Here is a 16,067-nt window from a genome sequence, read left to right as displayed (position 1 = left end):
TCAACTGGTTTATAAGTGGTCTTTTGTCAAGCACCTCACCCTGAGGTGATTGAGGGCAAAAGAAATACTGGCTTAAGTGTATGAGAATTAGATAAAGGAGGCAGTTGGGGGTATGGATTTTGGATTGGTTTGTATATGAAAGACGCTGCCAGCAAGTTGTTATCTCTAGGAATTAGCTAACCCTAGGAGGAGCAGCCTCCAGGATTAGCAAGGTCCAAGATACCAAAGCAACAGAAAACAGAAAACAAAAGGCATGATTAATACAAATATCTAGGAAGGTCTTGCCTGGTAAATGAGGAATAATCAGCCCAAGACAGCACCAGACCTGCCTAACAAGTCATAAAAACAACACATTAAAACATCAAACTTTTTTCGAACCAGTTAAATATATCTGAGAATAAGACTCAAAAAGATTTATAGGAATATAAAAATATCCAGTACCCTACACAGTAAAATTCACTATGTCTGGCATCCGGTCAGAGATTACGAGGCATACAAAGATGCAGGAAAGCACAGCACATAATGAGATTAATCAAGAGATCCAAAACTACACAGATGTTAGCATTAGCAAAGAAGGACATTAAAAGTTATAACTATATTTTAAAAGGTAAGCAGATTTTAAAAGAAGACTCCCTGATTTCAAGAATTATTACAGAGCTGTACTCATCAAAACAGCATGGTATTTCATCAAGTGAAGCAAATAGATCAAAGGAACAGAGAAAGAGTCTGAAAACAAATCCACACATGTATACAAAATGAGTTTTTTCAAAGGCACAAAGGTAATGTACTGGAGAAAGGATAGCATTTTCAACAAATGGTGCCAGAACAATTGGATATCCATATGCAAAAATCCCCCAAAACTTGGGTCTATACCTCATGCCATACAAAAAAATTAATTCCAAATGGATCATCAACCTTAAAACTAAAACTATAAAACTTCTAGAAAAAATATAACCCTAAACCTTGGGTTAAGCAAAAATGTAGATATAATACCAAAGTACCATCCATGAAAGATGAAACATATTAGACCACCAAAATAAAAAACTGCTTTCCAAAGACACTGTTAAAAGACCAGTAACCACAAAATTTTGGCAAAGGTAAGTCTAATAAAAAACGTGTATCCAGAATATATAAAGAATTTGCAACTGGGCACCATGGCTCACGCCTGTAATCCCAGCATTTTGGGAGGCCGAGGTGGCCAGATCACCTGAGGTCAGGAGTTTGAGACCGGCAACATGAAGAAATCCCGTCTCTACTAAAAATACAAAATTAGTCCGGCGTAGTGGTGCATGCCTGTAACCCCAGCTACTCAGAAAGGCTGAGGCAGGAGAATCACTTGAAGCCAGGAGGCGGAGGTTGCAGTGAGCCAAGATTGCTTCATTGCACTCCAGCCTGGGCAACAAGAGCAAAACTCTGTCTCAAAAAATAAATAATTTGGCCGGGCGTGGTGGCTCAAACCTGTAATCCCAGCACTTTGGGAGGCCGAGACGGGCGAATCACGAGGTCAGGAGATCCAGACCATCCTGGCTAACATGGTGAAACCCCGTCTCTACTAAAAATACAAAAACTAGCCGGGCGAGGTAGCGGGCGCCTGTAGTCCCAGCTACTCCGGAAGGCTGAGGCAGGAGAAAGGCGTGAACCTGGGAGGCGGAGCTTGCAGTGAGCTGAGATCCAGCCACTGCACTCCAGCCTGGGGGACAGAGTGAGACTCCGTCTCAAAAAAAAAAAAAAATAATTCGCGGGCCGGGCGCGGTGGCTCAAGCCTGTAATCCAGCACTTTGGGAGGCCGAGGCGGGTGGATCACGAGGTCAGGAGATCGAGACCATCCTGGCTAACACGGTGAAACACCGCCTCTACTAAAAATACAAAAACTAGCCGGCGAGGTGGCGGACGCCTGTAGTCCCAGCTACTTGGGAAGCTGAGGCGGGAGAATGGCGTAAACCGGGAGGCGGAGCTTGCAGTGAGCTGAGATCCGGCCACTGCACTCCAGCCCGGGCGACAGAGCGAGACTCCGTCTCAAAAAAAAAAAAAAAAAAAAGGCCGGGCGTGGTGGCTCAAGCCTGTAATCCTAGCACTTTGGGAGGCCGAGACGGGCGGATCACGAGGTCAGGAGATCGAGACCATCCTGGCTAACATGGTGAAACCCCGTCTCTACTAAAAATACAAAAAAAAAAACTAGCCGGGCGAGGTGGCGGGCGCCTGTAGTCCCAGCTACTTGGGAGGCTGAGGCAGGAGAATGGCGTAAACCCGGGAGGCGGAGCTTGCAGTGAGCTGAGATCCGGCCACTGCACTCCAGCCTGGGCGACAGAGCGAGACTCCGCCTCAAAAAAAAAAATAATAATAATAATTCGCAAAGCTCAATAATAAAACATGGGGAAAAAATGTGAACAGAGTTGAGAAGATACAGATGGTAAACATGCACATGAAAAGATGTTCAACATCATTAGTCATTAGGGAAATGCCAAATTAAAGCCAGAGAGATACTGCTACACACCCAGAAGAATGGCTAATGTTTAAAAAACCCACCATGCTACGTGCTGTTGAAGATGTAAAGCAACAAGAACTCCCAAACACTGCTGATGGGGATGTAAAACTGCACCACCACTTTGGAAAAACTGATGGTTTCTTAAAACACTAAAAATAGATCTACCTTATGATCCCGCATTCCACTCCTAGGTATTTACCTAAGAGAAAAGCAAATATATGTCCATGTAAAAACTTATGCATGAATTTGCATAGCAGCTTTATTTGTCATAGCCAAAAACTGGAAACAACTCAAATGTCCATCAGCAGGTGAATGGATAAATTGTGACACACCGTCCAGTGGAATACTCCGCAATAAAAAGGAACTACTGGAACAAGTTTCTAATTATGCTAAGTGAAAAGCCATATAGAAAAGAGTACATCTGGCTGGGTGCAATGGCTCATGCCTGTAATCCCAGCACTTGGGAGGCTGAGGCGGGCAGATCACTTGAGGTCAGGAGTTCAAGACCAATGTGGCCAACATGGTGAAACTTCATCTCTACTAAAAATACAAAAATTAGCTAGGCCTGGTGGCATGCGTCTGTAGTATCAGATACCCGGGAGGCTGAGGCAGGATAACTGCTTGAATCTCAGAGGGGGAGGTTGCAGTGAGCTGAGACTGCACTCCAGTGTGGGTGACAAAGTGAGACTTCACCTCAAAAAAAAAAAAAAAAAGTATATCCTATATGATTGCATATATCCCAAAATCTAGAAAATGCAAACGTTAAAACAGAAAGCAGATCAATGGTTGCTTTTGGATGGCAGTGGGCATGGAGAGGCGGGAGGGAGGGATTACCAAGAGTCATGAGGAAACTTTTGGGGTTGACAGGTACATTTACTATCATGATTGTGTTAGTGGCTTTATAGATGTATACATGTGCAAAATGTATCATATTGCACATTTTAATCTTGTGTAATGCTTGGAATGTCCACTTTTTGTGTTTCAATTATACCTCAAGGGTTATTTTAAAAAATAAAATATTTTTAAAAAACAAGCTGAGGCTGGGCGCGGTGGCTCACACCTGTAATCCTAGCACTTTGGGAGGCTGAGGCCAGTGGATCACGAGGTCGGGAGATCGAGACCATCCTGGCTAACACAGTGAAACACCGTCTCTACTAAAAATACAAAAATTAGCCGAGCATGGTGGCGGGCACCTGTAGTCCCAGCTACGTGGGAGGCTGAAGCAGGAGAATGGCATGAACCTGGGAGGTGGAGTTTGCAGGGAGCCAAGATCGTGCCACTGCACTCCAGCTTGAGTGACGGAGGGAGACTCCCATCTCAAAAAAAAAAATCCGAGTGCAGTGGCTCACACCTGTAATCCCAGCACTCTGGGAAGCCAAGGTGGGCAGATCACAAGGTCAGGAGTTCAAGACCAGCCTGGCCAATATGGTGAAACCCCGTCTCTACCAAAAATACAAAAATTAGCCAGGCATGGTGGCAGGCTCCTGTAGTCCCACCTACTTGGGCGCATAAGGCAGGAGAATGCCTTGAACCTGGCGGGGTGGAGGTTGCAGTGAGTGGAGATCGTGCCAGCCTGGGCAACAGAGTAAGAGTGTCAAAAAAAAAAAAATTATATATATATATGTGTGTGTGTGTGTCTGTGTAGTGCATAGTTGGAAAAGAAAATACTAGTTTTCATGGGTGATTGGCAGCTAGCTGTAAGTGGAAGAAGTGCATTTTCCTTTCTTTCCAGGTCCCAGAGGAAAACCTCCATGCTGGGTTGATAGCAGCAGCTAGGATCAGTTGCCCAATACTCTGGATTCTCGAGATGAAGACCGTCTGCAGAGGCTGACCTTTCCTGCAGTCTCATGTCCTAAAGCACCTTATTTGCACTCAAATATCCTCCCTTGTAGGACAGAAAAGAAGTTCCTGGGTTTTGGTCACATTGGGCCTGTGGAGTACAGTATCTTTTCTACATATTTGCTTTTGATGTTCTCAGCATCCCTGCAAGGCAGGCTGAGGTGTGAGGAGTCTCAGTCCCAGGGAGCTGAAGGCAGACTGCAAGAGCTGGCTATGGATGCTGTACTCCTGGGCCTGGGCCGGCTGGGTTTTGCTCAGCCTGGGAAGTTCTTCCAAACCCACTCCTCGCTAGTCTCTTACAATCCTGCAGGAGGGCAAAGCCTAAATCATCATGGCTCCTTCCACCAACTAGCTGCAGATCAGGAAAGGGAGGTCCAGGGAGGTCCTGACTGGCTTTGCTCCAGGGACAATGAGGCTAGAGGTCTGTTCCCCACAGGAGGACCATGATGGTTCTCCTGCTTCAGATGGCCTCTTTGGAAGGGGCTTGCTCATGTAGGTGAATCCTGGGGCTGAGCAGCCTCAGTGACAGTCCCTGAGATGGCTGCAGGTAAGGGAGCAGCATGCAGGCATTAATGTCACAGACTGACACCCGGCCACCTGGGCTTATATCCTGGCTCCTCTGGTTTCTGGCTCTTTGAAGTTGGACAAGAAATCCCCTTTTTATTCTTTTTAGAGACAGAGTCTCGCTCCGTTACCCAGGCTGTAGTGCAATGGCGCGATCTCAGCTCACTGCCACCTCCACCCCCAGGTTCAAGCAATTCTCCTGCCTCAGCCTCCCAAGTAGTTGGGATTACAGGCGCTCACCAACATGCCTGGTTAATTTTTTTTTCTTCTATTTTTAGTACAGTGGGGTTTCGCCATGTTGGCCAGCCTGGTCTTGAACTTCTGACCTCAGGTGATCCAGTGCCTTGGCCTCCCAAAGTGCTGGTATTACAGGCGTGAGCCATGCCACCCGACTGACAAGTCCCCTTTCTTAACTTCTTTCTGCCTCATTTGACTTACCTGGAAAACAGAGCACCTACCTTCTTCAAATGAGAAGAGAATTAAAGGAGTATAAGGCCATCAGAACAGTACCTAGCCCAAGGGAGGCTATGGAAGTGCTTGTTGAATTAAAAAATGGCTTCATCTCTGGCCTAGTCCCAAAGGTTTGGGTTCCTGCCATTGCTACCCAGAGAGCCCTGGGTGGAGGCCCTGCTGACATTGAAGAGTGCCTGCCCTCCTCCCCCCAGTGTGGTAGACACTTTCCAAAACTTACGTCATCTTTACTCCAGTGGGATAATGGGAGGCTTGGTGTACCTCGTTCCCAAGATGAGGGAACAGGCTCTGAGAGGACCACATCACCAGCAAGTGACAGGCTGGGACCAAGGCCAGGCCTGTCTGCCTCCTAGACTAGGCCTGTGTGAGGACCGGCCTTAGTACAGCCTACCTGCTTCCTTCTCTGTTCAGAGCTTGGGCTGGAGCTGTCCTGGCCAGAGCTTTCTGCCTCACCAGGCTGCATGAGCCACAAGCTGCCACTTCCTGGAACTTGGTGGCCCTGCCCTGGACGGCCTTGCTGGTGGTCGTGAAGGCTCCGTGAAAGCTGTGAACACCTGCATGGCAGTGAGGCCAACCTTCCCCACTTGATCCGTTTCAGGCTCTGGCTTCGCTACTGCATCATGTGCTTCTGTCCAAAAGGCAGAGACTGAAACCATCTGCCGCCACCTGGATTCCCGCAGAGCTTGCCTGGGACACCAGCTCAGGTCCTCACGCACCATCCTGGTAGGAATCTCTCAGTGACAGTGGAAGGTCTGTGGGCTGGCTTAGGGCCAGTGGTGGGCAGAAAGCAGGGCACAAGGGACCAGAGAGCTTGGCATTTCTCCAACAGGAGTTTCAGGGAGAGCTCAGATGTCTGCTTATGTGACAGGTTTATCAGCCTGCCTGGCCCAGGGCCGGCTCTCATAGTTTTGATTTAAATAATAGATTGCTCACAGAATAAGTGCATGTTGGTTTAAGCTTTCATTTTCTCATAATCCTCTCCACTGGCCCCTCCCACCATCTACCCCATTTTGCCTCACTCTGGGGAGCCTGAACCCCCTGTTCCAGAGTAGGGGCATAGGGAAACATTTCTATGGCTACTGAACTGCTGGGCAGGGCCAGTCCCTAAAACAAGGAGAGCTGGGAGGGGGCTGGACCCCAGGATGGAGTGCTGAGAGCTGAAAGTCCTATTTAACAGAGGGGAGGGAGCAGAAACCCCGAAAAGGGAAAGGCCTGGCCAGGTCCCACGCAAGTCAGGAGCAGAGCTGGGCTGAACCGCGACATCTCTAGTCTCTCCAAAGCCTTTGGGTAAGAAGTCCACCTAAAGCAGTGAGATCAGTGGGGCCTAAGGAAGATCCTTTTCCTCACTGCCTCCATCCCAGTCCCGGGACCCAACACTGTCCCGTCCTCACCCGCCTTGGCCATCTCCTTCTTTCCTGAGAAACTGTTATGCATCCAGCCAGCCTGGGAATATGCTGGAATCTGTGCACCATGGGGGATGGATACGCCGCTCACAGTCCTCTGTGGGCCGTGGCTGTGAGGAAAAGTCAGAGCTGGTGGGTTGGGGTGTGTAGGCCCAGGAGGACCCCTGCCTCCTCCTCAGCCTTGGAGCCTCCCTCTGCTGCTGAGTTTCGCCTCATCTAGCAGGGGCCCACTGCCCCCAGACCTTACCTCCTGGCTCAGCACATGATTTCCCTACTCTGGGCCTCAGTATCCCCCCGGACATATCTAAATTCCTTTCCCGCCTGCCCTGCCTGTCTCTTGGTTGGGCTGAACTGTAACTCCTCACACAGGGCTGAGGGTGACTGTGGCATCAGGCTTCTGGTTGGGAGGAATGGATACAGTTCCCCCTGCCAGGGACAGCCCTAGGACTGAGGCACCCTGCTGCTAGCTATGCCCACCTCCAACCCCACATGCCCTCCCACATGGGGACCCCCAAGGCCTGGAGGGAACACACAAGCACTTTGTGGCCTGCTGTGTCTCCTAACCCCACAGAGCTGCCCTTCGCCAAGTATAGGAGGCCTGGGACTGGGTACTGGGGGTGGCAGGCAGCACTGTACCCTGTGGGAAGCAGGCACCAAATCCTCCCACTTAGTCACTGTGGCCCCTGCCTCTGGTCTGTGCAGCCTTGTCCCCCACCCAGAGGGTCCTGGTGGCAAGGCTGGCAGCCCGGGCTCGATGTGAGCTTGTTGTGGGGCTTTGCTCCTCCTGGGGCTCCCAACCCGCTCCTTCGCAGCTCCCCTTCTCAAGGAGCCCAAGCCCTGCCCAGCTGTGAGGGCCTGCTCCCTGGAGGCCTCCTTTAACTCCCCAGCCCACAGGGATGGACCCAGGACCCCCACATCTTAGACTCCATGGGGGACTTCCCCAAGGAACACCTGGGGGAAGGTCAGTGTGACCTTTGTCCCTCCCTTTTGGACAGACGCAGCCACCCTTTCTCCCCACCCCAGCAGCAGGGCTGTTGCTCAGTGACCCTGAGGTCGGTGATTCAGAAAAGCAGAGGCGGGTGTCACTCTTTATTGTGGGGTCCACACTATGGGTGTTGGGGCTCCTCCCACTGAGGGAAGGCTGAGCCTCTAGCCGGGGCTGGCCTGGCCTCCTATGAGTCCATTCCCCTTCTGTCCCCTTAATCTCAGGCTGAGCATTTGTCCTGGATCTCGGGGGCCCTGTGAGTCCTCCTCAACCTTCATGGCCCACTACAATGTGCTTGAGAGCATCACAAGTCAGTAGCAATGAGCCAGGTGGGTGGTGGGTCACCTGGCGCAGCAGACCTGGGGCTCGGGTCCCAGCCCAGCAGCTGTGGAGTCCCAGGTGGAGGCAAGGGTGGTGGTTCCGGCTGCACCGCCCTCAGACTCAAGGTCCAGGCCCTCGTAGATGGTGGGGAGTGAGGTGCGCTGGCTCAGCCGCCGGCGCAGGCCGACCAGCAGGGGCTGGGGCAGGGAAGCCACATCCACGTTGTTGCCCAGGTCTACCCAGGCCAGTGCAGGGAACTTGGTGGTGTCCTTGATGGCGTCGGTGAGCTTGCGGGCAGCAGCCCGCGTCAGCCGGTTGCCGTTGAGCAGGAGCTGGGTGAGGCGGGGCAGTGCCCACAGGCTGGGCAGCAGCAGGTGCAGCAGCTCATCACTCAGCCCTGTGAAGCTCAGGTCCAGCACCGCCAGCACAGCACCGTGGCTGCTCAGGTAGTGTGTGATGTGCTGCACGTCCCGTACCGACAGCGGGATGCCTGAGAGATCCACAGTTTCCTCTGCCAGTGGAGTCTTCTGGAGGCTGCTCTTGAGGCTATGGGAGGGTGGCAGGCGGGGATGGACTAGGCAACCAGGCAGTCCCCCCACTGACCACAGACAGTGACCTGTCAGGAAAAGCCCAGGCCTGTGGTCTGGCAAAGCCAGGTTCAAACTGTCACTTTCTTTCTTTCTTTCTTTCTTTTTTTTTTTTTTGAGACAGTTTTACTCTTGTTGCCCAGGCTGAAGCGCAATGGCTCGATCTCGGTTCACTGCAACCTCTGCTTCCTGGGTTGAAACGATTCTCCTGCCTCAGCCTCCTGAGTAGCTGGGATTACAGGCATGCACCACCATGCCTGGCTAATTTTGTATTTTTAGTAGACACGGGGTTTCTCCATGTTGGTCAGGCTGGTCTCGAACTCCTGACCTCAGGTGATCCGACCGCCTCAGCCTCCCAAAGTGGTGGGATTACAGGCGTGAGACACCAAGCCTGGCCCAAACTGTCACTTTCTAAGTGGGTGGCCATGGGCAATGCTCAGAGCCTCTGTTTCCCCTTTAGTGAAAATGGGACGTGGTTGTTGTGATAATTAAATACACACACAGTAAAGCTCTATCTTCATGAACTATTATTTGAAATCTCACTGTGTGTCCAGCATCTCCACACTTGTTACACTGACATCTCACTTATTTTTCAGATAGGTGAAGTAACTCTTCCATGGCCACACACCACTAGGTGGGGAACCAGGTCCCCAAACTGAGATGCTCTGACTCTTGAGCCCACATGTTTTTTTCCCTGTGCCACTTGTGAGGTCGATTCTTTTAGGGTAGGGAGAAATTCTTCTACAAAGGGATGGCTATTAGGCTGTACAGGGCACCAGGGCTAGAGAGGGATAGGCCCAGGGTAGTAGGAGGGGAGGTCCTGGGTGTGCAGGCTGGGGACCTGCCCTGGGGGAGGGCTCTCTGTGTTTTCTCAGAAGGGAAGTTCAGGGACTGAGAAGGACTGCCCCCCCCGCCCCCACCAACCTTCTAGGTCTCTCCCCAGTTATCTGAACAGAGCCAACTAGGTGGACAGGCCTTTTGGGGGCTGACAGCAGTAAGCACACCCTCAGGACCCCCACCTGCCATGGTAGGGAACAACCTTGTGCGGTCCAAGCTCAGCGTGGCCTGTTAGGCCTAAGGTGGGAGGGCAGACAGGGGAGGTGAAGGGCAGACAGGGGAGGCCTGCTAAGGTAAGCTCCCGGCAGCAGTTCAGGCCCTTGGGCCTGGGTGCCTGTGGCTAGCTCTGGGCTGAGCCTGTGTGTGAAGCTCCATGGATGGAGTCACTCCAGGATGGAGTGTCTAAGAGGGACCCATGGCAGAGGGAGGTATTGGGCAGCCACGGAGGCCTCAGCTTTAGGCAGCCTGACAGTGGCAAAGAATTCCCAACAAGGTACAGGAAAATCAGGGTAGAGTGTGGCCTTAGGCATGCCACTTCTCTGAACCTCAGTTTCCTTCCCTCTAAAATGAGAATCACTATCCAGAATCTGCCTCCCCCACACCTATTGGGAAGTCTTGGCTGAAGATGCCTCTGAGGTCACCTCAGCTGTTGGGTGGAGGGCTGGGGTGTCCAGGTCTTGTAAGAGGCCAGGGATTGAGGGACGTGTGAATGGTAGGAGGCAGGACCGTCCCATGGGAAATGGCAAACGGGTCACTCAGAGGGCACAGCTTGGCTTGGGAAGCATCTGCTGCCACAGGTCAGGCTGACTTTTAGGGTAGGGCCCTCATGCGGACCAGGTGAGGGCCTCACCAGGTGGAATTTCAGCACTAGCCTCTTGGTGAGAGTGCAGCCTGAGAAGGGACCTTAGAGCAGCAGTGAGGGGGGCAGTGGCTGGGCTCCCCTTACCAGCTCTGGGTCTTCCTCTGGCGGAGGCTGGACACTTGCTGCTGCTTCGAGTGAGGGGTGAGGTGGTAGATGAGCTGTCGGCAGATCTTCTCCGAGGACTTCCAGCGCTCATAGTCCTGTGGGGGGGCAGTGTCACCATGGTGAACCTGAGCCCCTCCTGCCCACCTCAGGGCCTTGGGGAGAGGGGCCTGGGCAGCCAAGTGTGTGTGTCAGTACAGCCGTGCACCATGCATCACCAAGCTGCCCACCAGGGCCTCCCCCTCCCACCCCCCAACCCGGCTGTAGACTGGCACAGAGCCAGGGGAGGCTGCCCTCTGGGAGCTGGACAGGCTGGTCCAGTCCCGCAGTGCCCGGCGGGAGGAAGCCCAGACAATGGGCCCTTGTTCCCTGTCCTCAGGCCCAGGGCCATCGTCTCAGGCTATCAGCCGGCTGCCTGCCCACCCTCAGCACCCCTCTGGGACTTGCCACGGGGGAGGAGGCCAGACCAGGCCCCTCGAGGGAGGCTGCTCCACTGACGCCAATCCAGGGAGTAGGAACAAGCCAGGTCAGCATGTTCTTCTTCCTCTCACTCTCCAAGCGAGACTGCCCCGTGGGGTCTGGGTCTGGGCTGACAGGGCTGGGGGATGTAATGTTCTACAGTACCACCGCCTGGCTCTCTTCTTAGTCCTAACTGGGCTCCTGCAGAGGCCCAGCTCAGGGCGGAATCCAGGGTGCACGGCCCACAAAGCTGGCACTGAGCATGCTCCACTGCATCCTTTCTCCAGTCCCTCTGTGAACAGCCCCAGCAGCAGGCGGCACACACAGCAGCTGCAAGCCCTGGCCATTCCTGTGATGGCTGTGGGCTAGGCTCAGAGTCCTAGGGGCTGACTATGCAGAGACCTGGGCATTCAGAGCTGGCAGGGCCCATAGCGGATACCCTTGTTTTGGTGCGGGACTCACTGTGACTAGGAGTCTGGGGACAGTGGCTGGTCACATGGCAGCCTCATGGCAGGCTCGATGCTCATGGCAGGACATCTGCAGGTGCTGTCAGAGTGGGGTTCTGGGCAGCTGTGGGGTAGAGGCTGCAGGTGGCAAACTCCAGCCCAGCAACGAGGAGGGCCTTGCTTATGACCCCAGCTGTTGTGGGTGGAAGCAGTGAGTACCTGTCCCTAAGGGTGTCTGTACAGGATGCAGACTGGTGGCCAGAAGGGGGCTCTAGCCAAGGGCGGCTCTCTTCTGGCCCAGGAACTCAGAGACTGGGAGTTTGGTTCCATTAGTGGATTTCTCAGAACAGTTTGTGTCCCACAGGTCCCCATATGACTTCTGCCCAGCTAGTCTCCCCTGCCTGGGTCCCCAGGCCTGGCACACAGTGCTGCCACACAGAAAATGGGTCTGCCCAGGACTCTGAGGGTCCTGCAAAGCACAGCTCACACTTGCTCTAGCTGGTGGGCAGCCTAATATACTGATGCTGGCAGCAGGTCTCAGACAGGGACTGTGACTTGCCTAAGGCCACACAGCAAGCCACAGAAGGACCTAGCTTCCCAGCCCGCAGCCCTGGGCTCTGCTGGCCCCTGTCCACCACAGTGCCCAGCCCAGGGCCCATGCCTGCCAGCCTCACCTTCTTGGGGCACTGCAGGTCCCGGGCCAGGTTCACAAGCAGGTCATGGGAGATGGGGTCGACCAGTTGAGGAAGGCCACATCTCTGTAGAGGATGTCAGTAAAGAGGGACCCCTCAAGGCCCAGGTCCTGTGAGTGGTGAAGAGAAAGTTGAGTGAGCCAGTCGGGTCTCCCATCTCCAGGCCCCACCCCAGCCAGCCAGATGCTGGTTATGCCCCTTCCTGTCTCCATCTCCTCCCTAAGGCTGGGTGTATTCTCCCCACAGGCGACCATGGGCCACCTGTCCAGTGGCGGGCGAACCCTTTCATTTTTCCTTATTTATTTTTTGAGACAGGGTCTTGCTCTGTCACCTAGGCTAGAGTCCAGTGGTGTGATCTCGGCTCATTGTAACCTCTGCCTCCTCAAGGGATCCTCCCACCTCAGCCTCCTGAGGAGCTGGGGCTACAGACAGGCACTACTATGCTTAGCTAATTAAAAAAATTTTTTGTAGAGATGGGGTCTCACTATGTTACCCAGGCTGGTCTCAAACTCCTGGGCTCAAATGATCCTCCCAAAGTGCTGGGATTACAGGTGTGAGCCACTTGGCCTTCGTGGACCCTTTGGATAAGTACAGGGAAGGGGCACGGGAGCCATCAGGGAAGTGATGAGTGAATCCCAGAACCCTGAGACCAGTTCCCTCGAGGTGAAGTGTTGCGCTGTGACACTGCCTTCTCTGGGCTTAGGGCTTATCCGTGGGATTCTCCTCTTATGGAGGGAGGTTTGCTCCCTTTTGACCCCCTCAAATTCCCCTGTTTCCCAGCATTCCCTTCAGACCCTTTGCCTTCCCACCTATCCCTTGGTTTTCCTGAGCTGCAGCCAGCATCTGTTGGTGGACAGGTCTGGATCCTTCCCTTGGGGACGGACCTCTCTCTCAGATGTCTCAAAGGCATGCTACCCTGAAGCCGGCCTCACCACCCATGCCCCATGCCCCAGTTCAGTGTAGGGCACCTCCATGCCCATCTTCCCAGGTACTCGGCCAGAAGCCCTGGAATCCCCCAACACTCTTCCCTCCTCCTCTCTCCCCCAGCTCACCTAGTCATCCCTTCTCTCTCCCCACCACTCCTGCCAGGATTCAGGCCTCCAGCCCCCTCTCCTACCCATCCCTCACCCCACCACCTGCACAGACCTGCCCTGGCCTTCCTGCCTCACTCCTCCACTTTCTCCTCCTGTCTCTTCCCACAGGACTGGTGTGGGGCTGAACACTCTTTCAGAGGGTCTCTCTCTCTCTCTTTTTTTTTTTTGTGACAGAGTTTTGCTCTTGTTGCCCAGGCTAGAGTGCAATTGCTCACCACAACCTCCATCTCCCAGGTTCAAGCAACTCTCCTGCCTCATCCTCCTGCGTAGCTGGGATTACAGGCATGTGCCACCATGCCCAGCTAATTTTGTATTTTTAGTAGAGACAGGGTTTCTCCATGTTGGTCAGGCTGGTCTCGAACTCCCAGCCTCAGATGATCTGCCTGCCTCGGTCTTCCAAAGTGCTGGGATTACAGGTGTGAGCCACTGTGCCTGGCCCAGACGGTCTCTTTAGAGGACACGTTGACAGCTGATGGGGCAGCCACAGCAAGGAGGGGCCTCTAGACCCCATGTGGGCCTTCTCCAATCCATAGGTGATATGCTGTGTGCGTGGGTCCCAAGCACAGGAAGTTGGGCCAGGCAGGGAAGTCCGTGGGTCACAGCTGCAGGGTCCCTGCAGGTTATGGAGCAGGACAGGCCCCTGGCTGGACCTCAAATCCCAACCTCTGAGACAGAAAGAGGTGACCTAGCTGGTCTCTGAGGATCCTTCTTTCCCTCCAGTTTCCCAGCTAAAATGCCCAACTGGTGTCTTGGGCTCCAGACAGCATCCCAGACTGAGATCCCTGCCTCTGGTTGCCTGGCTGATTCAGTGCTGCTCTGCTGTTTGCCACAGATGCCAGCTAGGGAAGATCCAGAAGGAAGGCTGGCTGATGAGCCTGGCAGACCCAGACAGGGCCCCAGACCGCAACCTGCCAGCCTGCCTTCTGAGGGGCTAGACAGCTCCATTTTTCCAGCCTGCTGAACCCAGAGTTGGAGGAGATTGAGAAAGGAAGACAGGAAGAAGGGCTCTGGCCCTGGCTTGCCCCACATTTTCTCTGTGGGCCCTGGGATGACCACTTTGCCCCATGCCTCAGTTTCCCCATTTCTAATTATCTACCTTCTGCAGGCCAAACATCTGCATGGCTGACTTTCCGCTCACAGGATGGGGCAGGTAGTGGTGGTAGCTGCTGCAAGGGGTGGGGACGGGCTGGTGAGGGAAGTGGCTTGCCCAGGTGATGGGGGGGACCAGCATCCCGGGACAACCCAGGGCTTGGGATCTGGGTTTAGTGTACCTGGTGTGTGTAGGAGCAGGGCCACCACCGGACGGAGTGTTGTGATGCACAGATGCTGGGGGTGTGTACTCTAAGAGCATGAGCTGCCTGTTGGAGAACTGGTGATGCATGCGATGGCTCTGTGTGGGCTGCCATGGTGTCTTGGGGTGAGGCTGCACCCGCAGACCAGCCCTGGGTCCTCTCCAGGGTCCACCAGTGCCTCCCCGATCCTGGAAGAGGGGGAAGCTACCCTCGTCCATTGTCTCTCAATACAAGATGATTCGCCCTCACTTGCCACTCCTCCCGGGCCCCTCCCATCTTGCCAGGGCCTGAATCTGGGCTCTTAGCTCCAGGCTGGGGCCACCCTCAACACACACAACCCCTCTCAAACCCCAGAGACCCGGACACACTCAGCGGCCCCCTCCTCCACACACGGTCCGCCGGCCTCACCCAGCCCTCACGCCAGCCGGCCACCCTCTGGCCCACGCAAGACCCCGCGCGCAGCAGCCCGTCGCGCCCTCGGAACCCGCCCGCGCGCGCCCGAGACCAGCTCCGCCTTGCCTCCCGGCTGATACATGCCCACAACCCACAGCCCCGCGCCTCCCAGACCCCCAGACCCTCCCTGGCCGCCAGCCCTGGGGCTGCCGCCTCCTTCTCTCACCTGGCGCAGGAGTGGCAGCAGCTGCCGGACGCGCTCTGGCCGCCGCTCGCGGAGCGTGGACTGGATCTCGTGGAGCCTCCGCACTCAGAGCTCGAAGGGCGCGGGCGCAGCCGGCCGCCGCCCTGGCCTCGGAGCCAGCCTCGGGCCGGCCAGCCAAGCCAGCCGGCCCAGCCGCGACCCCATGGCGGCAGCCGAATCCACAGGAGGCCGCCCCTAGTCGCTCCGCCCCCATCCACCCCGGCACCGCCACGTCCGGACCCGAAGACTGAGCGCCCGCCCTATCCCGCGCCAGAGCGAGGCCAGTGGGTTCCTCGGTTTGGCCGGGTCTCACTGGAGGAGGCCCTGCCTGCGTCACTCTTGGCGCTAGAGCTCTGTCCCGAGGGCCTGGAGCCGCCAAGGGAGACGCGAGCTCGGCCGGGACGAGGTGGCTTTTGGCACCTCTCTACCCTCTGGCCCCAGTGCTGACTGGGGAATAGTCGCTTTGACGGTGCAAAGAGCGTTCTAGGCGGATGTGGGGGTTCCACTGCGTGTGCCAGCCTTAGGTATTGTCCCCCCCGCCCCCCCCAGCTTTTAGAAATCTGCCCTGCATGGTGAATCTCCGTCTCTACTAAAATACAAAAATTAGGCCGGGCGCCATGGCTCATGCCTGTAATCCCAGCACTTTAGGGGGCCGAGGCAGGCGGAACCCAAGGTCAGCAGTTCGACCAGCCTGGCTAACATGGTGAAACCCAGTTTTTACTGAAAATACAAGAAATTAGCCGGGCGTGGTGGCAGGCGCCTGTAATCCCAGCTACTGAGGAGGCTGAGGCTGGAGAATCGCTTGAACCTGGGAGGCGGAGGTTGCGGTGAGCCGAGATGGCACTATTGCACTCCAGCTTGGGTGACAGAGCGAGACTCCATCTCAAAAAAAAGAAAGAAAAAAGGAATCTTCCCTGCAGCTGGCAGTTGTGGTGTAGGACCTGCTCACACTGCATGGGCACTCCTGCACTGGCAAATATTTACTGCCACC

At 54.7% G+C, this 16,067-nt stretch overlaps 2 protein-coding genes across 4 annotated transcripts; both read right to left on the bottom strand.

Moving 5' to 3' along the window:
* Positions 1-7,836: 7,836 nt before the first annotated feature.
* On the bottom strand, positions 7,837-12,131 carry LOC117075942 (leucine-rich repeat-containing protein 75B; the record flags this gene model as incomplete). Its single annotated transcript, XM_033198833.1, has 3 exons — positions 7,837-8,614; positions 10,439-10,554; positions 12,036-12,131. Coding segments are annotated over 3 exons (738 nt in total), but the record flags the coding sequence as incomplete, so codon positions are not given.
* A 1,345-nt stretch (positions 12,132-13,476) lies between these two features.
* LOC117077144 lies at positions 13,477-15,300 on the bottom strand. Of its 3 annotated transcripts, XM_033200827.1 has the most exons (3): positions 15,213-15,300; positions 15,059-15,180; positions 13,819-14,643 (listed from the first exon to the last, which is right to left on the bottom strand). In XM_033200827.1, the coding sequence occupies exons 1-3, from the start codon at positions 15,288-15,290 to the stop codon at positions 14,232-14,234; spliced, it is 612 nt and encodes a 203-aa protein (XP_033056718.1). In that variant the 5' UTR covers positions 15,291-15,300; the 3' UTR covers positions 13,819-14,231. The 3 variants fall into 3 exon arrangements, 1 of the variants encoding a protein (XP_033056718.1); XR_004434720.1 differs by lacking the exon at positions 13,819-14,643 and adding an exon at positions 13,477-13,812 and having other exon boundaries at positions 15,059-15,247; XR_004434714.1 differs by having other exon boundaries at positions 13,819-14,627; positions 15,059-15,247.
* Positions 15,301-16,067: the final 767 nt, after the last annotated feature.

Source organism: Trachypithecus francoisi, unplaced genomic scaffold, assembly GCF_009764315.1.
Source record: "Trachypithecus francoisi isolate TF-2019V2 unplaced genomic scaffold, Tfra_2.0 Contig00196, whole genome shotgun sequence".
NCBI lineage: Eukaryota > Metazoa > Chordata > Mammalia > Primates > Cercopithecidae > Trachypithecus > Trachypithecus francoisi.
This window is presented reverse-complemented; position numbering and strand designations above follow the sequence as displayed.

Coding starts and splice junctions, on each gene's coding strand:
- LOC117077144 (XM_033200827.1), bottom strand. CDS start 15,290: ATGGGGGCGGAGCGACTAGGGGCGGCCTCCTGTGGATTCGGCTGCCGC. Junction 15,181..15,212: donor CGGCTGGGCCGGCTGGCTTG/GCTGGCCGGCCC, acceptor CTCCGAGGCCAG/GGCGGCGGCCGGCTGCGCCC. Junction 14,644..15,058: donor TGCTGCCACTCCTGCGCCAG/GTGAGAGAAGGA, acceptor GGACGAGGGTAG/CTTCCCCCTCTTCCAGGATC.